The following is a 25,097-nucleotide window of genomic DNA, read 5'->3' as shown; positions in this document are numbered from 1 at the left end:
TATCAGTGGCAGCTTTCTGCGTCTGTCAGATGCTAATTCAGAAACATGAAAAGAGATTGCAGTTCATGTCTAAAAGGCTGTGGGACACTGGCAAGGATTCAGGGAACTGTCTGCCCTACTATGCAACTCTGTTTAAGAAGGTAGAAGCAGGGTCCTTATGGACAACCTTCTGCCTCAGCAGAGAATGCAAGGGCATGTGGACCTATTCAACCCTTGAGCATGCACATCTCTACCACACTGCAGCAAAAGGCAGGGCAAGAGAGGTCCAAGTTCATCCCCATGTGACAAAGAGGAACTGAAGGTCAGTATTGCCTTTAATAAAGGCCACGAACACCTGTCTAGATAAAATCAGCATTAAACAGCAGCAGTCCTAGGATGCTTTTCATCTGTAGGTCTCAGAGCACTTCACAGAGGTAAGCACTGCAATTCTGAGCACAGAGCTCTGAGTAATAAAGGCTTTTCACAGACATATTTCTAGTAGATCTTTGTTAAAGTCACTTCTCTCCACATGGCGTCAGTTTAAGATTTACATGCAAAGTAGAAGAAGGAGGGGAGGCGGCTGCCTGTTGTTGTTACCAACCCAGTGCTGACTGCCTCTGCACTGTGCAGTGCGTGGTTTGAGCTGCAGCCGTGCAGCTCTCCCGTAACCACCACGATTTCCTGTTGCACTCATTTGAAAAGACAATGTTCCTGAGGAAGTTATGAAGACGGCAAGTAAGTTGCTGCCCTAATTTCTGTGTGTTTGGTTAAGAGTGCTTTCTTATTGATGCTGGTTAGAGCTTATTTACAGTGCTTCTCAAACATTTGGAGGGATAAGAAGCTTGTGCTTCCAGAGAACATATGGGCAAAACTGTGTATTCTGCAGTGCCCTCAGCATGTTGCTCAGAAACAGCTGCAGAAGATTCAAGGCAGCTCTTTTTTCACTAGTGCTGAAACTGTGAGGGAAGTGACTTAAATATTGAGTTGCAAGACACTGCTGCAGCTGTGATGTCAGATAAGAAAATGTAAATTAGGAAATCTGCTGTATGACTGTAATTGTTTCTTAAAGGCAGTAACTGGAAAAAGCAATTTCACATGTTTAAGCCAGCACTATTTCTTTAAAGTGTTTAATTATTTACACCTTCAGACGGACTCTCCCAACAGTTGTGAAGTGTGTGCTAGAGAGCTCCCTCGCAGTTCACAAAACAGGGTTCTCACTAGGAAGGATGTCTGTACCTTTTTGCTGACAGCCATGGCTTCCTGCCTTTGTTTGGGGAGATGATGCAGTGGAGGGAAGCAGCAAGTTTGCTGTCTGCCTGATGAGCAGATAACCTGCACTACTTGCAGCAGGGATCAGGGGACTGGTTTGACTTTGCCTGCCCTCTGTGTCACCACAGCAGTTGCTTTGCTTGTTACAGCTCCCATGTATACAGAGGGCTGGACACAGCTCTCAAGCAAGGGGAATATCCAGAGAGAATATTAGGTGCTATCCTTTTTTTTTCTGGGCACACAGGAAATGTTGTGGGAAAAACTGAGTTGCTAGGCAGTTGTTTTGCTGGTAATGCGGGAACGAAGCCAACACAGAGCAAGCCACAGAGGGGCCGTTCTTCTCAGGCTGCAGAAGAGCAGAGCCTCAGCGTGTTCTTTGCACTCCCACTTTTCCTCTGCGTCTAGATGGCTGGAAGCCCTGGATGCCATGTATCATCACCACTTTTAAAACTGATAAATAAATTGTGGCACTCTTCTTTCCACTCACACAGAAAGTTTTAATTTCTTTAACATGTGTCTGATCGGTTTTTACGTTTCAGTTTACTCAAGCAAAACTTCTGTTGTTGCTTCTAGAAAAAGTGAGATTTAGTAAAGGAGAGAAAGCCATTAACTTGAAAAGTGGCAAATGCAAAAAAAAAAAAAAAAAAAAAAAAAAAAAAAAGAGTAAAAATTATTATGTTCTAGTGCGTGAAATGAAAAACAGACAAAATAAATTCTTTAGCTGTATGCTCATCAGTGATATGTCAGGTTTTGTTGAAGCATCACTTTAAGGATTCATTCTGCTTAATGTTAAGTAAAGTAAAATACTCCCCTAAACACACTAATTTAAATGACATGTGAAGGTACAAGACGATCCCTGTAGTTTATGTGAAGAATTGCAAAATGCAGAGACTTATAATGGTGAGACTTACTAGCCTTAGTAATAGGCACTAATTTCTATTTCTGAGACCAAGTATAGAGACATGTACAGCCCTTGGGCATCCTACTCTATTTCAGTGAACTGTGAGAGTTAGGTACTTCAGCTGCAGAATTAGGAATACAATGCCAGACACTGGGAAGCCAGAAAGCTGTTCTTCAGGAGAGTCACAGACACTATATGGACACTCTGACTCTGATGTGAAGAAGAGAGAATGTGTTTTTCAATGCCACTATTCATCTTGCCTCCCCTGTCTCCTGTTAGTCTCTAAAAGGCTTCATGTAAGGGAAACTGCCGTTAGGTTTGGTCCTCATAGGCATCACCGCTGACAGCGCCAGCAGGGTCTCATGGTCAGACAAGTGTGGAGAACAGGATCTTGCACTCTGAGTCACCTTCCTGCTGCCTGGTGGCAATTTTTATTTTAAAGGATTATTGAAGCTTAGCATTGGTGGTGCCAGCCCAAATCTCGGTCAGTGCCAAGCCTGGCAGTGCTGTGAATGGTTTGCAATGAATGCTCAGGAGGAGGATGAGTTTCATGCAAAAGGAGGCTCTCATTCCTGCTGCCTTTAATGCACAAGCTCTTTGGTGGCCTGAGAAACCAGAAGCTGGGTGTCACCTTTCACCATTACTATATGCAACTTCCTTCATTTGCTTTGATGTGCTGCAGTCAATATCTCCCGAGCAGTGGCTAAGAACATTATGCCGTCTTTTCAGCTCATATTTGTTAGTTTCAATTTCTGCTGGCATAGCAGCTGAATATAAAACCTTATTTTCTTCACACAAGAATTCAATTTATTTCTTACTTCACTTCATAAATAAGTCAATGTATGGAATTGTATTACAGAAGCCCTACTAAATAATAAATAATGCATTTAGTCTGCCACATGATTCTGTGCTTGTCTCTTTGCCCAGTGCTCCTCTAATTCACAAAATAGGTTTTGTATCATAGTGCATGTAAGTTTAGGTTCTTTGCTGTACCTTTCATAAAACTCATGCCTGCTCTGAACTAGATTCTTATGCTAAGAGTTTATACAGAGCAGTATCATACAAAGCAAAAAATCTTTATTTATTTTACAAAGTCTCTCTGAAGTTTTAGTTATGTGATGTGGTTGTTTTTGTTTTTGTTTTTGTTTTTTTTTCTTTTCTTATGAGATAATGAAGTTTGGAGTTGGTAAGCCCACTGATTCTGTCATGTACAGATTCTGTTTTGAAAGAACTTCTGAAGGTGCTAGAGGAGCTCAGAGTTTAGCCGTTCTGTGTCTGTTGTGTGCCTCATCTATATGAAATCCATCCATATTATCTGTGTGCTTCAGGAGACCAAGTAGCTCTGCTGCAAGAGGTCTAGAAAGCCGTTTGAGAGAAATGTTTGTGTACCACCTGCTGTTTGAACTATCCAGGTGCTGAGAGCTTGCAGGGGTAGCTGCAGCCAAAACCTTCTGAGTGAATGATTGTTTCTTTCCAAAAACTTCTACTACATCATCTACATGTGCGTTATTATGCTCAACCTAAATAGAAAATTGGCCTAAAAAATCCATCTGGTATTGACAGTATCATGAGTGATTGTTCCCTAAACTCATTTGACTCTTGTTTATCTCAGTGACAAAGGTTCCAGCAAATCTCTGGGGCTTCATAGCAGCACAAGCAATCAGGGGAAATCAAGGCATTAGTAGAACATGCCAGAGATACCTATGACAAAACTGGACTGTGAGATGATGGTGAGCCACAAGCCTTTGGCACAAGGCCAGAACAAAATGCAGAGGAATATCTAGCAGTCCTTAAAAAGTTCTGTCTTGAATATGCCATGAAAGTGATTAATAGTAGAATATATCCTGGCCTGTGAAAAGGCAGAGGTGGGGAACATGGTGAAGGGGCATGCACACTATGAGTGGGAAAACCCCACAAACTTTGCAGAAAATGCAAGCAAGCAAATAAAGTGGAAATAAACCGTTTTTTGAGGAACTTTGAAATTGCAGAATTATCTGCAGATTTTCAGGGTGAGAGAGGTATTCAAAGTAGTAGGGACTAATAAGGAATAATAATATAATAATTATAATTATTAATAATAATAATAATAAGGTCGACTACATGGCCGACCCCAGAACACCAATGCTGAACATCTGGTGATCTCAGGAAATGACAGTCTAAAGACAAGATAATATTCAAAATATAGAAGCCTGCAAGCAGAGTGATGATGAGGAGGATTGTATTGTAGCAGAGAAAGTTAAGAGTGCCACCCAGAAACCAGTGAAAACAAAAGGTCCAAAGAGTGGGCAAAATGATCCAGGGGAAGAACAGTTGGTCTGTTCAGGAAGGTACATGGACTATATAATACACAGAAAGATAGAAAAAAAAAGATTCTTAAAGAATGAGAAAAGTAAATTCTGCTGTCAGCGCCTAAGAAAAGTGAACTGCTAAGCTGCACATGTCACCAGAGATGGCTGATCAGTGAAATTAGGTCCTTTTCAAACAGCTGTGAGCTGTTAGGTCTGCCTTAGTAAAGCACTTTGTGCTTCAAAAAGCACTACTGTGGAATCAGTGGAGGTAAGCTTGGGTCCCAAAAACTTCTCAGGTGTTGTAAGATCAGTAACAAACAACACAGGCCAAACAATTGGTTCAAGGTGATAACTAGCACTAGATGGGATGTTTGTTATCTCTTAGCACCTTCCTAGCCTTTTGGGAGGAACTTATTAATGGAGTTAAAATGGCAGAAGGGGTCACAGTAGGAAGATTTGTTTGGTGAACGCAGAGAATAGAGGTTTGAAGAGTAAAGGCAACAGCTTCTGCAGACTGGTGAGTTGAAGTACTGATTAGTATGTAGAAGCCTGGCAAAAACATTGGCAATGGGGAAATGAGAATTACATGGATAGTAACAAGGCAGTGCTGTGGCTGAGGTGGATCATCTTTTGTGCAAAGGCAGCTTGATCACAGAGGATAGAAATTGTTTAAGGAAACCATGAGGGATTGTACAAGGGAGGTGTTCTTTGCTTATGCAAGGTCTCCACAGAGGGAGAGATTATGAACTTTCAACCTGTGGTTTACAAATCCCTGGGAATGCATGAACTAATGGGCACTGGAACAGGGAAGTGGTCACAGCACTAGCCTGGCAGAATCCAAGAAACATTTGGACAGCACTCTCAGGCACATGGTGTAACTCTTGGGGTGTCTTGTTCAGGGCTAGGAGTTGGATTTGATGATCCTGTTGGGTCATTTCCAGCTCAGCTTATTCTATGGTTCTATGATTCTAAGTCCATGCAGCACCTGTAAAAAAGCAAGTGTCACTGACAGTGAATTTAGCACTTGTGAATGGTCTTGAGAAAGCAGAGAAGAGAATTAACAAAAAAAAAAGGATAGAAAGAGTGGCATGTGTTGCAATTTAGTTCCACCTATAAATGACTTAAGCAGATCTGTTAGATCTTGCAACTCTCCCCGGACCCTGTAACAAAAGTTGCTCTAATAATACAGACCTAGTGTTTGCCTTCAGTCAAAAATGTTGCTTTTAAAGAGAAGGTATTTTCCAATGGGTATCCTCAATACCTAAATTGGGGCTAGAATAAACAATGCTTTCATCATCCTCCAAGTCATTTCAGGCACTGGTCTTGCCTCCATCTCCTTCTCAACAGCCTGCCAGGAGGCAGAGGACCTTATCCAAAGACTTGCATCTACTGCTGACTCTTACAGAAATACAATAGCAATATCTTTAAAATACTGCTGACTTGTGTGGCAAGATAGCATTTGTTAAAATACTCCTCTGCCTTATTTAATTAACTTGTATCATTTAGTGTCATCATAGATTTAATTTTGCCATCTGCTGCCCTTAGATTTATGGGCAACAGTATGGTGTCCCTTCTGAAAGAATTCCTTGGAATAGTTAGTGTAGTGATGTCTTGTGAGGAACAAGAACATAGGGCACTGAAATCTTGTTAATCTTCACATAAGCTGAAGTGTCTTCTGAGAGGTTCTTAAAAGCAATGAAATGTCCATAAAGCAGATTGGTAGGAGGAGCACACACTGGATGAAATGCACGGAGGAGAAGATTGTGCAACAAAAACCTCAGTGAAGTGCTAAGAATTAAGTGGAAGTAGCTACCTTCCTTTTAAGCTTCTCACTTTTATAACTCCCTCTTCAAGCAGAGGCGTAGTTTTGCCCACTTTGTCCATCACCATCTACATCCAGAGCTGCTTGCTGGTTGTCTGTGCCACAGCATCCCTTTTAAATGCTGATGATGCGTTTCTGCTCTAATTTCCTCCTCTGCACACACATCTGTCACACACAAACACCCTATTCTGGTGAATCCTCCAAGATAAAAATAAAAATTCCTACCCTGGGGAAGGAATTAAGTAAAATGTCTCCAAGGATTGGAGCCTGAAGTTCCAAACTACACTAAGAATTTAAAAAGTGATGCTAAGGGAAGTAAAGACACTTTAGAAAATGAGAAACTAAGCCTTCATTTCTGACTGTGGTTTTCAAAGCAATAATGGTTTCCTTCCCTCACTCTTCCCAGCACATTAGCACATATTTCCCCCAAAATAGCAAATTATGATGACTAATGTACAGAGAGAGCCAAAGGATTTACTAACATATATTCTATGTGTACCAGTGGTGGTTATGTCATAGAGAAAAAATGCCTGGGATTTTTTTTCCCAGTTTTTATAGCAATAACCAACAGAGGTCAGGGCATTTCCTAAAGATGTAGTGACTGTTTGGAGTTAATATCCTTCACCTTACTTATGGATCACCATTTGCTCCCAACCAGTCATTAATTTGCTGGAAACACTCTGCACAACAGTCACCATTTCCTATGGAATAGCAGTATAAATCAGTAAAAATGGTGTTTGGACAGCTACCCTGCACGTAAAATGCACGTCATGTGCAAGAATAAAGGCAGGAAACAAAAGCCTCTTGGACACAGAACTGGCCTGATTTTTGTGGGACACAGCTCTGTCCTTCTGCTGGACATTCAGGGAAACAGGTTGACCTTTTCTAACCCCCTTTTACATAGCAGCCTCCTCAGTCAGTGTTTCAAAAAACAGAATTCAGTTTTGTTGTAATTTAAAGAACAGAACATTATAAATGGTTAAGCACAAAAACTCTTGTAAAAGCTCTGTTTTCAGGCCAAGAGGTGTCTTTATGCCTGCAGGAGCTTTGATGCTGTAAAAGTGTGCCTTTCTATCTTATGTAAACTGCCTGGCACCTTTCAAAATTATGCTGTCCACACTCATAATTCAGTTTTCCAAAGCTCCTGGGGCAGAGCTGGAGGAGAGCAGACACCCAAGCAAGGCAGATGGTGAGAAGGTGAAGGCATGACCCCAGAGAACATCCAAGTAGAATGAGGAGGAAGCTGCACAGAGATTGTGATTACCCACAGAGGGGCAAGGAATGGGGAAAAAACAGCCAGGCTTATGAGAAATGGAACAGAAAAAAATATAATGAAACTGTTAGCCTCAAAAAAACCCCATGAAATATGTGCCCAAATTATAGAACTTCTGTTATGTGCTTGAATATTTTGAGCAGTTATTTCTTACAGTTTTGAATAAATATTTCTAAAATCCAATTGTATGATTTTGCTATTATTATCTTATTATTTAAAAGGCTTTTGTTTAGTTCTTCTGGATAAAATCCAGGTAAGATTATTTATGTATATTTAAATCCTTTGTTTTGGAAATTATCTTACACATGTGAAAGATACACATCTCTGGTGAGCAGTATTGCTGGAGATGGCAAGGAAGAGAAACCCTGTGTTGGTATTCCTGCTGGCAGTACTCCACAGGCCCCAGCCAAGAGACTAAGATTATACAGACACGGGGTGTCAGAAAGAGTCTGCTTTGGAGAGGGGCTTTTATTCTCCTTTCATTCCCTGCTTTTAAGCCTGGGAAGCAGAGCAGATGCCATAAGAGCCACACTTCCTGCACCAGGACTCATGGCCTGGCACTGGCATCTGGAGAGGCACATATCCCAGGCTGGAGGCCAAGTGGTGTAACACCTCCATGGCATTCTGTGACTCAGTGGAGCACCCACCTCACCCTTCTTCCACAGGGCCAGGAACCAGTGAGATCCCATGGCTGTGGCTCGGGGAGATGGGGAAATAAATGCATATTATGAGTTAGAACATGGCAGGAAATAGTATTCTGAGAAGTTCAAGCAGTGTGCTGTAGCATGGCAATGTATTCTGGGACTGTCCTGGTTGGATGTTCTGTGTGTCCAGCCAGCACAAGTCAGACTCTCCTTGGGTTTAACTGATCATTTCCTGGAATTTCACGTCAGTTACATCAGGAGGAAAAAACTTTTGACAAGCATTAAATCAAATATAATTAAACCCTCTAAACTGGAAATTCTTGTATTTGTTTAGCTGTGATGATCATAGGGCAGTTCAGTGGAAAGTCAGGAGGCATGCAGGAAACAGGCTGGGGCTCTGCTGGGCCAGGCTGGGGCCATCACTGGGTTGCAGTAAGCCCTGAGGAAGCAGGGAAGTGAGTGGCCAAACCAGGGAACAGGCACAAGCTGAGCCATGGTGCGGGACACTGAGCTCTGGTGCAGGGGAGAGCAGAGGGCGAAGCTGGGTGGGAGAAGGACGGAGTGCTGGTGCTTGTGTGGATTACTGGAGTACAAGTCCCTCCTCTCCTGTTGCTACCTTAACCTGTTAGTGCTTCTGGTTTTATTTTTGCCGTGGCACAAAGGGAAACACGGGGTTCACCAGCTCATATGGTTTCTAATTTAGGTTGCACATTAATACACGGAACAAGTAAGTGGGTACTTAGCCAGGAGGTGAATGTACAGTTCATTAGCTACTTTGAATGATATTTTTTCTGGGTGTTCTTAGTATACAATATATATTACAGTAACTTATTCTGCTTTCCTAATGACTATGCAAAAGCCTTGTGCAGATGAGTTTGTGGGCTGCAAATTCACACTCTGGCTTACTGCACACTAGGTTACTCACTGCAGACAGACCTCAATTTACAGCATCAGCACTCCTTTGCATAGATTAAGTTAATTTCCTTGAGCTTGTAGTTCTGATATGATCAGGCATCACCTACAGTGGGTAGCTCTAAGTGGTTTCAAAATAGAAACAGAAAAATAACTAGTTGAAACTGAATCCATTTCTTTTGGTGGTCTTGGCAATGTTAGGTTTATGGTTATAGCTGATGATCTTAAAGGTCTTTTGAGTCCTAAATGACTCTGTGGTTTTCAATTGGTTGTGTCATTGTAGGTGTCCTGTCAGATGAATTTTGGCAGCTCGTAAGTGGAGACACACAAAGGCCAAGTTCCAAGTCTTTCTTAACTCACATTTAGAACACCTGTCACACGTGAGATACAATTCTTCCACCAATGTTCAAGCAGCATTCCGTGTTTTGGCTGGAGCCATCTGCCATTTATGTTTCCTAAGCCCTTCTTGCTTCTTGTGTGTCAGGGAACTTTTGGCTCACATTGTCAGGACTTGAAGAAGTAACTGTGAAGCTGAGAGAGGAGGCATCTTTCTTCAGCCTATTCTCTGTTTGGCCCAAGCTCCTGGATTTGGAGGACTTGCAGAGCTAGAGAGCAAGAAAGCTTCTGTAGAGACAACCAGTCCCCCTTTCCTCAGACTTATGGAGAGCCATTGCTTGGAGGCAGTGTTCAGGGGGAGGGTTTTAGTGAGATAAACAAGCACCCAAAGCAGTTCCCTGTATTGAACTTAGAAGGAAAATAAAGGTTAACTTGTTGGAATTAATCACAGTTATAAAGGCTGAGAAAATTAACTCTGTGTTTAATTTGAGATCATATCTGTGAAAAGGGAGGTTTCATGTGTTAATAGTTTCCTGCAGTGCATAAATGCTGAGACCAAATTAAATAGTGTGGTAAAAGTAAATGCTGAGGTGAAGGGGTAAAAACACACAGTATGTAATGGACATGGGCTTGTGGTAGCAGGAATTTATTTTGCCATGGAAAATGACTGAAAAGGCTTGGGATGGTGCTGTGCAGGGCTGGAGTGGGACTCAATGTTTTTTGAGGGTCCCTTCCAACACAGCTTATTCTGTGATTTTCAGGAGGCCAACTTGATCAGTAGTATGAATGGAAGTGTAACACAGGGATTAATTCATTTTCCATGTGGCCAAAATGACTTCTCAAGTTCAAAATATGTTCCATGCAGATTGAATGTTCCATGCAACCTTATGATGTTCAACCTCTGGTTGAATGCACCACACCAACACAATTACACTGATACTTCATAACTCCACGTCAGAACTGCTCCGGCTGTGAATGAGTTGTGCAGGTGTGGTGTCAAAAGCAAGCCAGGTTTTAGGGCCTGTCTATCCTATTAGGAGTGTTTGGTGGGTCTAACATCACCTGCTGAAGCTATGAGATGGATTCAGTTCTCCATGGAGAGTGCTTTCCAGAGGGAAAACATTTGGGGTAGTGCAAAGCAATCAAATTCCATAGGTAGTATTGAGTATTGTCTCAGGTAGATCTCAAGGGCTTGATCTTGGTTTAGGCTTTGGGCTTTGTCTTACTTCATTCCTACTTTTTTTACTACTAGGAGAAAGATACTGCCCTGGACTGGGCTGTTATTTCACAGTCCCCAGGTCACCATATTGAGATTCTGGATTCTGGAGTTGCTTGAGAAGTGCTAGAAGCTGTATTCTTCAGGACATTTGAGAGGATGCTGAAGACAATAATGTTAAATTTTAAGAAATCTTTTCTTTTTTTTTTTTAATTTTAATTTTTTTTAGGGGATTAACTATGTCACCAAGTAAGTTGCTTGTAGATGTACCTTTTGTGTTTCTTTGAGCCAGAGAACAGGATCATAAGTGAAAATAATACTATAGAGCTTTCAAAAAAAGATAACATTTTTTTCTAATTCCAGCAGTGCTAAAGAAGATTGAAGGAGAAACTAATTGTTGCCATCATTGTTTTTTAACTGAAGTCATCTGTATCTAGCAAGATGCTTATGTAACACACTAAAATGTCTTTGTACTCAGAAAAGGTCATAAGTGAATTACTTTAAAGCTTAATCAGTGGAAGTACAGGACAATTTCTGAATTTCATTATAAATCTAGTTTAAATGCAGTGAAGTCAGCAGAGTTACTTGGGATTCACAGTAGAGTAAGGGTGTGCAGAATATGGCTCCATGATTTTAAATACTTTATCCACTGTGCAGCTATTATACACTTGTTAGCAACTTGCACTGAATAATTGTAAAGAAGAGACTCAGCATGCAAACCCATACAATACTAGGGACAAGTACAAGTCTATAGGACAAAAAAGTAAAAACTTTCACATTGTTTAATATACAAATATGTTTTCTAGTGTTCCTACAACAGTGTATAAAACTAGTGAATGTTTTATGTAGGGATTACAGCAAATAGTTTTGTATGTAGGACACTTTAGAACAGGATATAACAGTACATACCCGTTCTCTTTATAGTTGTGGTTATCTTCTTGATCCATTATGTATTTTTGTGATCTGTAGAGAAAGATGTAAATCCTTTGGAGGAGGAGCAGCTCTCCACAGGAGCCTGGTTTAAGTTCCTTTTGAGCTATTTTAGATCCCTGGGTTTGCTGGCTTGGGTTTTTTTGGTAATCAGATAACAAAGCACTTTCACCACCTCAGATCATGCAGAAGAAAAGGCAGGGCCCTTTGCTTCAGGATATAAATGTGCCATCGATCATGCTGGGGAAGCAAAGGCAGCAGGAGGAGACTACTTTCAGCACAAGTGGTCTGTTCCTTTTCTGGAGCAGCTGAAAATGAAATTTCATTTGAGGTGTAAAAGAAATCTTGCACTTCTGTATAACTGCTTATGAGGAACAAAATAAAAGGTGAGAATTGAACAAAGAATAAAAATCATAGAAATCACATTTGGCTTCACAAGACTTATATGCAGGTCTGCGTCAAAACTTTCACAGGAGTCCCAAAATTTAGATACTATGCCTGTTTTTTTTTTCAGTACTAAGAGGAATGATGTAAAATGTAGAAGAGGGGAAAGAAACCAGAAAGCTATTGGTGCAATAGACATGTAGTCCATGTAAGACAACATCTCTTTCTTGGGATTACTGCGTGGCTTTCTCTAGATTGGATCTGTAGATTCTTACCACGGCTGAGCAAACTGCAGCTCCTGCCTCTCTGCGCTTCCTGTACTGTACACTGATTTGTGTACAAAAAATGCTCCAAACCTGGCCCTGGAGGTAAAAAATAAAATGACAGGAAGATTTTGTTCAGTACTCTTGTTTTGAGAGATGCTTTAGGCTGTGCAAAATTCAAAGGGGTGGTTTTTCCAGTTTATTTTCTAATGATGAACTTTACAGTGGGCAGATATGGGAGGTGCAAATGTATGAGGTAATTTTTCCTGCAGAAGCATCATGGAACAGGCAGATAAAACAACACAGGAGTATTTAGGAGTGTTATTTAAAGGTAAAGAGTTGAACAACACAAGTGACTGTTAAATTCATTGCCAAACACAACATCTTTTGTGCATGCTCCAGCTAAATAATCATAGAAGTGTTTTTGTGAAATCTCTTTTGTTTGTATGTTTTGCTATCTCACTACAAATGAACGAAAAATTCTCTTCCTCCTGGGAGAATTTAGTGTGACAATCACTTTTTAAGACAGACCAGCTTGGAAGACAAGGTGCAGCTGTGTACTCTAAGGAGGAAAGAACACTGTTCCCAGGCGTTTCCTGGCCCAGGAGCACTATGACTCCCATCAAATAGCCCTCTGCTCCAAGGGCAAAGCTTGTCCTCTTTTGGCTGGACACCTTTCTATGCCACAGTGGCTCTGCCAGGCAGCAGGAGCAGTGCTGGGGTGCTTCCTGGAAGGCCTCTCCAGCAGGAGAACGCTTGATGCACTGGCATCGAGGTTTCCCACAGCAAGATGTCCATTTTGCTTTCAAGTTCAGCAAATAAGCAAATGAGGAGGCAGCCTGGCTCAGAACTGACTTTACTCATGATGTGGCTCTCTGCCTGCTGGCTCAGTCTGCTGCCAGGCCACCCATGCTCCAGTGGGCATCCAGGCAGCACAGGGGGCAACTCTTCCCCTGGAAGATAAGTCTGGGAGGCACCTGTGGGGAAGCTTTGGGGCCAGAGACTTTGCCAGGAGCCAGACTCCCCAGGACCCTCTGCAGCTCAGGGGAACAGGTTATCTGTTAGGACACCCAGGGATCCACCTATCTCAACTGAGAACAAGGCCATATCCAAACTGATCCTGATTTATTTTCTTCAGGAAAAAAAAAACCCAACATAAAAAAGTGTTATCCCACTGATGCTAGGCATCAATAAGGGCAGTAATAATGCAAATCTAGGAATGGGGGGTTGAACATTTATCCCTCTCTTCTCTATGATTAGTCTAGTCCTCCTACGCATGCAACACTTTCCATCAGTTACTTGATAAGCCATCATTATGAATTACCCAGTGATTTGTTGATTTGGCATGTATGCAGTGATTCCTCTGGTAAAGCAAGCCAAGAGAATTAATTTCTGACAGGAAGTTTCTGAATAACTAGAGATTGAGTGCCACTAGAAATGTATTCAGATTATTTCCTTGTGAAATAGGCAGAAATATTTTAAAAAGTCTTTTTTTACTAGGTTTTATACTGTATTTTCAATGCTGACATAGCTTATGGAAATCAGTTTGAATTTTGTTAAAGGTCTGAGAGATTTGTTGATAGTGATTCTTTGTTTTAATTACCAGAACATCAATCTACATAAGTATATGAAATTACTGAAAACAAAACAAAGCATAAGAGTATCAGACACTTGGGTCTTGTCTGCATGTTCTGGTGGCAGGGCTGGGTATAGTGTGAAGAACATGGCCAGAGCAGCTGGTTTCTGTCAAATGGCACCATGATGGCATAAAGGATGGTGCACTGGGCCCTGCTGGCTCTATCATTCATGCTCTGCAGCTCAGCTGATGTAATTTTCTCTGATGGTTCTCTCTCCTCTCTGCAGTATCCTGGGGAGCTGCATGGCATTGCCCATTCATGCTGCACTTGATGGATAGCAAAGTGAACAGGAGTGCACCATCCAAAAAGGCAGCAGTGCTGCCTTCCCATTAATATTCCCATGTATCCTTTTGGGGAGTTCTAGGGGTAAAAATCACCAAGTCTGGAACTTGTTACCTACCAAGCCTGGAAATTGTTACTTTACAGATGAGGCAATGTTGATGTAAGGCCGTGTGGCTTTGCAAAGTAATGCCATCTGTCCACTGGAAATCAGGCTAAGATTAAACACACATCTCTCTTTATAGACCAGTCATTATGTGTAAAGGGCAGCATCTTTGTTCACTGACCTGTAACGTGATTTGTAAATGCATTTGTCTCCTTTTATGTTCATGTGTCTCCTTTGAAGGTTTTTCTAGTACACTAGTACCTAAATACACTTTGTGAAGCGAGCACCTTGACTAGATTTTGGCTTGTGCAAATATTTTATCCTAAATTACGTCTTCCAAATAGACACATTTTCTTGCTTGTCCAATACAAAAACTTGCCTCACATGCTGTTGCTCTGGTGCCAAATTACTACAGCTTTAACTCTCCCACAGAAACATTTGTGTACAGAATTGGTTTTGTGCATGTTTTAAAACTGCATCATGCAGTAAACGCACTGTTCAGTGAATACTAGAATTTATTTAGCAAAAAAATGTGAAAAAATATAAATGTTAAACAATTACATAGCATGTAAGAGCCAAAGTTATACCTCATCATGATTCACCAGAAAAATTTTATCTAACAAAAAGCCCATATGTAATGGTATACTGTAATAATGACATAAAGGAAAGACAGAAACTTTTATTCTTTCTTAACATAAATTAAAATAACAGTTTCTGAAAGTCAAATCCTTGATTGCTTCTCCTTAAGTTTAGTCTTCTTTAAGAACAGCAAAAAATTTTCACTAAATCCCTCCCTCTCCTTCCCATAGTTCTCGAAACTCTGAAGGAAGCAGAGATAGATAAGTAGTTAAATCATTTTTCCGTAGCCAAATTCTTTTGTTTAGAATCTGTAAACAAATGAAAATGGGTTCTTCTTTAATCTATGTTGCCAGCATGAAGTTAAATACAGCTGCTATAAGTGACATTTATAATGGATGGTACTGCAAAAAGAGCAACTTTGAGTGTCACCTTGACTGGCTGGATATATTCCCTATTTTTCAATATGAGTAAAATGAGAAAATACAGGGCATTAATGCTCAACAGATCTTTTAGACAGCAACTTTCAGTCTAATTGCATGAAGAATTATATGCAAAAGATCATTATACAACACATCAGTCAGAAGAGTGTCATCCTTATGGCATTGCTAAGGGCAGGGAGATTACAACAACCATCTCGTGCCTTGTCTAAGCTCTTTATTTTTATTTTGCTCTGGCTTGAAAGACATACAAATTCTAGATTAGAAATCAAGTGTACTACATGCTTTTGTGAGTAACCCAGGTTAGTTTTAAATTGCATGGGTTCTGTGGCTTGTTCTGTGCATCCTCAGATCGTCACCTACAAAGCCACTGCAAGGAATAAAGCTGTGGACCCCTGCGCATGTGTCAGCTCCAGAGCGAGTCTGTAGCAGGCAGAGCCTGGAGCTGGCTCCAGTCCCCTCGCGGTGCCAGCCTGTGCACACAACAGCCAGGCACACACACCGCATTTGGGATGTGACCCAGGCTGTGAATTCCTTTTTAAAAGGTTGCATGGTGGCAGTTGTCTTCAGCTGGGAAAGGGTTTGCTGTCTCAGCAGAGGACACTGATGCAGATGGACAGAAAAGCATACTCAGGTGAAATTGGTAAGTGATATAACCCTGGTGAAAGGGTAAGTGAATGCAAAGCCTTAGAGCCCTACCTGTACAAAGAGCTTGTGTTGTTTCCTGGGGGTGCAGTCAGACACAGACCATGGACACCATTCTCAAGGGAGGTTGTAAAAAATGGGGAACTTCTGGTTCAGATTACACTATACTTTCCAGCCTGTTGACTGTGTCTTCTTGCTGCAGGCTATAAAGCTGCATCTAAATACAAATTAGTCGGAGCAATTAGATTTTTCCATGCAACCTGAAAACAAGCATCCCAATTTACATTTCCATCTATGTGGAAAACTGCACATTTCCCAAATAAACCCCAGCTGGGTTGCTGGAACTCTGCTGTCAGGAAGGTTTTCATTGGTGTGCACTGAAAATCTGGATCCTGTTGTGGTCAGTGCCCATACTCTGTTTTATAGCAGGATTTTTCTTTCTTCAGGCAGAGCTGGGAACACTGACATTCACCCAGCGTGTTTCCTCTGTGCTGAATTCCTCTATGTTGAATGACTAACTAGAGACCAAGGAACACTCTGAAGATATCTTTTCATTGCTAATGCTCAGATTTTCCATTCATTGCCAAGACACAGCATCCATTTCCAGCAGTAAATGTCATGCACACAATAGCTCTGCTGTCGGTGTGAAAACCTAGCTTAACTAAAGGAGGAGGCATAAAAGATCAGAGCATATCCTCTGTGTGCAAAACTGTACAGTCCAAAGTACGTTTCAAACTCCCAATTTGAAATAGATGGATTAGACAGGGTTGTGTCCTAAGGCTTCATTATCTGCCTGCATCAAATATAACCTTTTTTTTTTTTTATTTGAATCATCTTTACATGTTGAGGCACTAAAATTGATTATGGTCCTTATTTGGCCAAAAGAAGGGAGCATTTGTAGAAAGGTCTGCAGACTAGAGACCTGACTGCACGGTCTTCACCTGGATGAACAGTGTTTGTGGGAATGTTAAAAGATACTGGAGATGCTTGCTCTTAGCTTGGAGAAGACAGCATCCCAGAGGCTGTGTTTAAGCAAGCAGGAGATATGAGGGATAGCAACAGAAGATGGTATAGGACAAAGGAAAGCAGAGCCAGCAAAGTCTCAGTGAAAAACAAATGCTGGGGAACACGTCTGAGATCAGTCACTGAACCAGAAGCAAGACCCAAATCAAAATCTGAATCTGCCTTGTAGATTGATCTTCAATGCATAGCCTGTAAATTGATTCCAAAGTGATATAATTCCTCAGTGCAGAAGTGTTCCATGTGTATGAGACTATTTCCCCAGCTTTATATAGTCAGAGACAGATAAAATCTGATTTGAAAATAATATAGCGTGCAGTGAATAAATTATATGCTCCGGCATTTGGTGGTGTTTGTGAGATATAATTCTATTTCTAGTGCAGTGTAGGCTTAAATAGCCAAATGGTGTTTACAGGAGATGGGCTGCTGCATTCCTTTTCAGTTTGCTAATATGCACTCGTCTGCTGAAGTAAACCAGCCCTGCACTGAATAAACACGTGGGACTGTCTTCTTCTGTGGTCTGATGTGAATAAACCATCATGTCTTCACTGGAGATCTATGCATCGTATCTTAAACTGTGAAAAAAATCAAACAATTTAAACTGACTATGCTAATTGGATGCACTTTCAGTCTGTATGCCTGAACTTACTGAGTTGAAACTTGAACTAAAAATAATCTATAGCTGGAAAATCGTTGTGATGGACACTGTAGAATTCCAGCAAGATGGTTGAGAAGTGCAGTTTGTTGTTGTAAAGGCTTTAGGATCTTTGTTTTAAGTGTGTTTAAACCACAAATGCTATTAAGTGTTTATTTTATTGCTGTTCAGCACTTTCAGGGTTGCATTGGGAAATGGAGACATGTTACTTTGACTTGATTACCATGGAAGACTTTATTTTGTACAGTCTTCCAGGCAGAGCACATAAACATGAGTTCTGTGCTGGTGAATATACTACAGAAGTGGGGCTACCATGCTGTGTAATGCCACCACCAAGCAGTAAAGAGGTAGGGAAAACATAATCTTTTATGACTGAACTGATGACAGTCACTGGAAAAAAAAAATAAAGCTAAAACAATGGAGCAAATGTTTATGGTTCTTCTCTTCAACGTAATATTCACTGCTACAAAGTGATTCTAAACACAAAGCACTTTAGGAATTGTGATAAAGATTTGCTCTCAGTTTTAGAGTGGTTCTCATTCGCTACAGTGACCCAAACAATCCCCCAAAACAGTGTCTGAACTTGTGTAGCTGCAGTTATTGCAGTTTTAGAAGGCATCAGGCTTTATTCAGAATCCTGCTTTCAGTCTCCAAAAATTCAAATTCTGTCTGGATAGGGAAGGTGCTGAGCCAAAGCCCTTGATCCTTTCTTCTCGGATCTTTCTAGGGTAGTAGCTCAGTGTAAAGCTTCAGCCAGTTCTGCTCAAGCAGCTCCCCCCTACCCTTTTACTGAGAATCATTTTAGCTGAGATTGTTGGTGTGATCAGCTAATTAAGCCAGACAGAAGCAGGCAGAAAGCCAAGGCATGATTTTTCACTTGCAGCATCTAGGTCTTGAGAAGGAAATTGTTAACATGTGGTTGCTATCTTGCCACTTGGAAATGAATAGTTGTGCTTGAATTCTGTTTCACTATGGAGGGGGACTCTGTAAATGGAATTGCAAGCCTTCCTAACAGGAACAAGGACAGATCACAAACAAGGTAGCCAAAGTAACTGCTTGACTGTTGATATTAATGCCCAGAAGGGAATATGTCAATTAGTTTTTTTCCATGGCTTTCTATTTTATCTTTCTCTCATTTAACAATGATCCACAATCAAGTAAGAGTAAGGACAATGCAAATTGAAGGACGGAAATAACTGTCCTTTTGCTTTTGGACTAGCTGGGATTGATCTTCATCTTAGAAATCCCGGTGCATAGACAGTGAGCAGGGTTGGCTGCTTGGTTTGAATTTCTCTTTGTTTACAGTGACAAAAAAGACCTCAGCTTGTAATCAAAGCCCTGAGCAAGGATGTGTCCTGAAGGACAGGAACAGCTGGGCCTTCTGGAAGCTCTGCTGGGTTGTGTGGTCTCCAGGCCAATTTTGCTTATAGTATGTGAATTATCTGCATATCCAATTTTATAAATTACTCCAAAGAGGAATTAGTATAATGTTACTCTCCAAACTTCCCTCCTACCCTCTCCAAGATGAAGCAAATCTGCAGGTTTTCAGAGTTTTCTTCTCACCCTTTTTCTGTTTCTCCTTTTCTCCTTTCTTTCTTTCTACTGACTGCCCAGACTTCATGAAAGCAGGCAAGAAAATACTTACCAAGCTACTTATTTTTCTGCCTAAAACTTTTACATCAAAGAAAGTTGGAATAATTTCTGAACTGAAGAGTTTTTGAAGAGAACATGAAAACTCCAAAACCTGATACTGTCACATTCCTACTACTTCATGCTACATATATATGTTTCTGTGTAGCATCCAGAACATTACATTTGACTGTTGCTATTTAGTGAGAACTGACAGCGCACTTCATGCTGTTCAAGAGGCAAATGAAAATCAGACCTCCTACCAGGAGCCTGTTCCTTATTTCTGAAAAACTAACTATGCCTTAATTTTAGTCTGGGAGTTAATGTTATTTCAGAATTGTTGTCTTAATTTCCATTATTCCTATTCTGCAGATGTGGAAAATCACCTTCTTTACTGTATCTCCCATGACTCTCTTCATTACCATCTTCTAAGGATCCAAAATCTGTTATGAACTTGCTGCTAATTTCAACCCCCCTTTTTTTTCTTTCAGGAAAAAAAAAAAACAAAACCAAACACCAAATCCCCCCTACCAAGACCCAAAAAACAACCCCAAAAAACAACCCAAACAAAAAACCAGTCCATCTGTATAGCTGCTGAACAACTTACCAGCAGTAAGAAAGAACAAGTTTCAGAGACCCAAGCCAATACTTCTGCTTAAGTCAGCCAAGAGGAATTGTCTTGGGTACATCCTATACCCATCTCTTCTTTCCAAGGGAAAACAGTTTTCACTAGGCAAGCTGATACTCTGCCAGCCAGAAAAACCTGTACTGTTTAAAATCTAAAGCTGTTTTAATAAAAATCTTCTGTCTAATATAACCATTCTTTCTCTCTTAGCCATCTGGGTAGTATTAAAGGGTTCAGACAATAGTATTTAATTGTATTAAGAAAACTGTAATTTTCTAAAAAGTGCATTATTTTTTAATTTTATCTGTTCTTTGATACTTTTTCTAACAGCCATGCACAGTGTAGAGGTATCTGAACTGCTTGGATTCCTCCTGTTTATTTTTAAAGGAATTGAAACTGGTTAATAATAGTGACAGCACTCTTACAACAAAATCAATTTTAATCAAAACATCAGTTCACCGAGCTATGAATAAACAGATCTATGGCTAGCAAGCACATTTAGCACTAACAGGAAAACATTAAAACTGGAGAGCCCTGGACTCCCTCCCTAACTCCATAGTGGGCTGCTGTGAGCTCAGTTTTCATCATCTTTGAAATGGCTACAGCAGGACTCACTCCCACGAGTTTGGAAGTGATGTCTGAAACTGCAAGGCAGAATAAGAGTGAAAGACTGGAAAGGCTGGAAAGAAGGAAAGGCTGTATACCATGAAGGCCTGAAGGAACAGATATTTTACACCGTCTCTTTGAAAGCCTCAACACACACCCACACACGGATTGTCATGAATAACTCTGATGATGCACTTGCCAGCTATTCTGCAGATACAAGCAAGCCAGTAAATGAGTTGCCTACTCATTTGCAGTGGTTGAGCAGGGCTAAAGCTGTTGGCAGTGACTGCATCAAAGCTGAAATATGATGGAAGGATTTGTGTTGTGTGTCCTGAACAGGGGCAGGCCTGCATCACGCTGATTTGCTGTCCAGCAAATTCTATTTCCTGACACTGTGACATGCTCGCAGGGGCAGGTTTCCCTCTTTGCTGTGCCGAGGAGTAAGTCCAGCCAAGTCTGCTGCTCTCCTGTTTAATCTGTAACTGTGTGACCAACTGTCAAATCGCAGGAGATTCTATGGAGCTAGCTTTGTATTTAAAAATAGAGCTGATAAGAGTGTGGGTGAGGGAAGAGCACATTCAGAAATCTGGCTTTTTGTTCTTCGTGAGAACTCTCTCTCTCTCTGACAGATTTTGCAAAGAGCTCACCATATGGGGGATGAAGGCTTGAGAAAACCTTACCCTGAATTATTTCAAAACTGTCCTCCGCTGGGGTAGCTAACTATATGATTTAAGCTGCACAACTGAGTGGATAATTTGTTCTGTGGTTCTAATGTGCTCATTCATCCTTCATACAATCATTGGAGTCATTACTGAGGTCCAGTCAGTCAAATTGATAGGGCAAAGGGTGATGACTTTAAACAGGCAGAGGGCAGCTTTAGATTAGATACTAGGAAGTGGTGGATGTCCCATCCCTGGCCAGTGTTTGAGGCCAGGTTGGACAGGGCATTGAGCAACCCAGTCTAGTGCAAGGTGGCAGAAGGGTTGGAACAAGGTGATCTTTAAGGCCCCTTCCAATCCAAACCATTCTGTGATTCTATGGTTCTATGAAATTACTTTTCAAGCCTTTGCAAGTAGTTTTGCAAACTTGCAAAGCTTCCCCACAGAGCAGTGCCACAGGACCTTGAGCCCTAGTCCTCTTCAACATGGAACTGGTAACTCTTCTATCTGCCCCTTTTTCTCTGGTAAATCCAACCACAGAACTTGGAAGTTCATATTGCACTGCTCTGTACGGAATCACCAGCGGGCAGGGAGGACCTGCAGTATGCAGCCTGAGGCCTGTGCTGTGGAAATGTTTGATGTGGCTGAGTTTCAGGGGCTGTAAAAGCCTATATTGCAGTACTACTTGGGACAGCAAAAAGAATTTCTGTGAGAAATCCTTGTAGCTGGAGATATGGTTGATCAGGACTCTACAAAAACCATCCATTTCAGTGACTGTTCACTTGTATTTTAAATAAATGAGTCTTTAGCAAAAAGTCTTTTACCATATGGTCCAGTTTGAGTACCTATATATACTTCGTGTAAAATTATATTTGAAAGTCCTATGAAAAATTATGCTAAAAAAACCCCAGGGAAAAGAAGGGACTCATTAGATATGGAAACACAATTCACAGCCTCTCAAATTAGATATCTGGATCTGCTTATCCAATTTGGCTCACTTGCCAGCTCCATGGAAGTTACTGTATTTACTAACTTATCTCCTCTTTTTAGAGATGGAACTAATCTTGCAAAATTTTATTTTCTTCTCTGTTCATACAAATTTGAACTCCCAACAGATTCTGTTTCATTCATGATGGTGAGCTCCAAGAGGGTTTCAGTATATGTTTTTTTCTTTGTATTTTTTACATGCACGGCGCACATACCTGATGGAAACAAAATGTTGATAATTCATCGGTATTTTAGAACTTTTTTGTGCTTCAGAACTGAGGCGTGCATTTTTCAAGGTGAAGTTTTATTCTGAACATTCAATGTGCTTCATAATAGCATTTTTCCTGGTGATTTTTTAATGCTTTTGTAGAGGCAGTTTCAGCAATCAAAGCACAGCACAGCAAATACTAAATATAGATTTGAGTGGAATGGTTGGTAGTTTTTGTTTTACACAGCTCGGTTTCCTTATCTCTGTGCAAGGGAGACTGGTTTACTTAAATTGGAATGTATAAGCTCAAATATATATAGCACTGAGTACATATGGTTATGTTATAGAGCCTTTAGAATTTGTAATGCACTTCTAGGCTTTAGATATTTCAGTTTACTCTAGAGGTCTGTTAGATCCAGCTTTCAGAGGTTATGTGTTCCTGCCTACCAGTAACATCTGAAAGCAGTAACATAAAAATGCAGCAAATGTATTCTGGAAATACTAATTCAATTTATCATTTTTTAAATTAGCTCCTGATTTCTACCTTAATATGATGCAACATGCATGGGGTTTTTTGTGTTTCTAATCCAAATTTTGAGAGTTTATCCTTGCTGCAACCATCTTGGTGAAAGACAAGGAGTATTTTAATGTTCAATATACTTCATATACTTCATTATAGCTATGTTCTTAATTCTTTCTTAATTTTCCTGTTCTATCTGTTAACTGCAGTGGCTGTGCTAAGTAAAGATCCTTGTCATGGTGACTGCTGGGGCTGTGTTCCAGCAGGGCCAACATCATGAAAGGCTCAGTTAACATATTGTCAGTGGTGTCATTGAGCAAGGACTTCCATGAATGAACTGACTTCATGGAGCATTTGCTGGGGTAGCATGCAGATGGGAGTCGTGTGTAAGACTGCCTCTTGCACTTCCTTAATGCATTTTTGTTGCTCTCCATTTTGGCTTCCTGACTGCTTGTCATCTCCTGTTTCAGTATCTTTTTTTTTTTTTTTTTTTTTTTTAATTTTCACATTGGAAGCTTGTGCATAACGTTGTTTTGGAAGGATGCAGCCAGATCCAGATTTTTAGTTAAGCCATTTATCTTTTCCTATTAATGCATTTTGTTTGGGTCTTTCAAGCTTCTTACCTTGTGAACAGATGGCAATTACTTTTCCTTCAGAAGCCCTGGAGACATTCTCATGTTCTGGGTTGACCTTCTGATGCTTGGCTCAGAAGATAGCAAGACCAAGAACTAAATGGTCAAAGTATAGAGCATATTTGTATCATACTGTCCCGCACTAACCAGAAAATTGCAACTATGATTCTTCAGTTTCATTTTAATTGATTTAACCAGATATTCTTACTCCCAATATTAGAATTGTACAGCAACGCACTACATGATGTGCAATTCTTGAACCATGGGATTCCTAAATGAGTGGGACTGTCCCCAACAATTCCAGCAGCAATACTTAAACTTCTATGCTTCTTTAACTCATATATATTGAAAGTTACATGCTCACTTAGGAGCTTGATTTCTTGTTGTTTTCTAAGTGACCAAAGATCAGGTTACATGTTTACTCCTCACAGATCAATTTGGTGACTCAAGTAATGTGTTAAAAGTAGAATGATCTTATAGCCAAGCCAGAGCTGCAAAGTTACTTTTAATAAGCACTCTTGTCTGTGTTAATTTTAAGTCAAAAGCAAAACAGTCTAAGGATACTGTGGTGGATTCATACACATGTCATATGTGATCACTCTGAGGTCCCATAAAACAAATCTGATAGGCACTGTTGGTCAGTGCAAACCAGTACAGCCCAAGTTGCGTGTTTCAGTCATTTTCTACCTTCTTGGGTAAAAAGGGTTTATCTAAAAATGTATGTTCTATATGTTTATTAGTTTACTGTGAGAAAGATACAAGGCACAACACACAAGCAAATTATGCTTTACAGAGCCAGGCATATCAAAACCAGAGTGTTTTCTAAGGCTGCCTGTCCTGCACACCAGGCAGTTCCCAGCAGTGCCATGGCTGATGGCTGCTGGTCCTTGCGTGTTGTACAGGAAACAGGCTGGTTCTGAGACATCTGTGACATCTTCTGAGACATCTGAGACATCTGGTTGGGTGATGGGTGGGTATAGAATTGCCCAATTAAACTGGATTTTATTCCACCAGCATAGAATACCTCGTCATTTTAGTTATGGAATTCTCACTGCTGAGAGAAAAAAAAAAAAAGTATTATAATAGTGATACATTATTGTACTATAGTGTACATTATTGTAGCATATAGTACGTAATTAATTATTCTAGAATCAATGTCAGTGATTTTTGTAGAATAAAAGTCAATGGAGAAAAATGGGGTAGGGAGCCTCATTAAGTCATAGTATTTATAGTTACAGCATGAAATAAATTTTTCCATCCGACTTTTACGTATGGGCATATGACAGTACTGAGCTGACTAAACTAAGCACTGGCATAACTCCATTGACTTTACTGAAATTTCATCCCTTAGCAGCAGCAATACTGGGTTTGGCTCAAACACAAGAGACCAGATAATTTTCTGACTGGTAATGCTCATAGCTTGTATTTCTGACTTGGAATAAACAAACAACATATTTCAGGCTATAAGCAGATAATGACGGCCACTTGGAAGAAATTTCCATTTTCAAGTATTCAAACAACACTGCATTGCTGGCTGGTTGTGCTGTAGAGTGTTTGGCCTTCCTGTAACAGTTACTTATAATTTAAAATTCTGATTTACTGCAAAGTTATATAATTCATCAGGGATGTTTGCTGCAAAAGGAAAACAGGACTTAT

At 40.5% G+C, this 25,097-nt stretch overlaps 1 protein-coding gene across 3 annotated transcripts in view; it reads left to right on the top strand.

The window, feature by feature from the left end:
* Positions 1-610: 610 nt before the first annotated feature.
* CEP85L (centrosomal protein 85 like) overlaps positions 611-25,097 on the top strand; it is a 133,426-nt gene continuing 108,939 nt past the window's right edge. Inside the window, exon 1 of one of the 3 annotated variants that reach the window (XM_068184350.1) lies at positions 611-714. In XM_068184350.1, coding sequence (XP_068040451.1) covers positions 702-714 — 13 coding nt within the window. In that variant the 5' untranslated portion in view covers positions 611-701. Of the gene's footprint in view, positions 715-4,829; positions 4,955-15,852; positions 15,899-25,097 lie in introns of those variants that run through there. The other 2 variants (XM_068184352.1, XM_068184349.1) reach the window with 2 other exon arrangements.

Source organism: Anomalospiza imberbis, chromosome 3 (genome assembly GCF_031753505.1).
Source record: "Anomalospiza imberbis isolate Cuckoo-Finch-1a 21T00152 chromosome 3, ASM3175350v1, whole genome shotgun sequence".
Lineage (NCBI taxonomy): Eukaryota > Metazoa > Chordata > Aves > Passeriformes > Viduidae > Anomalospiza > Anomalospiza imberbis.
The sequence above is the reverse complement of the archived record's forward strand: the minus strand, read 5'-3'. Positions and strand labels throughout refer to the sequence as shown.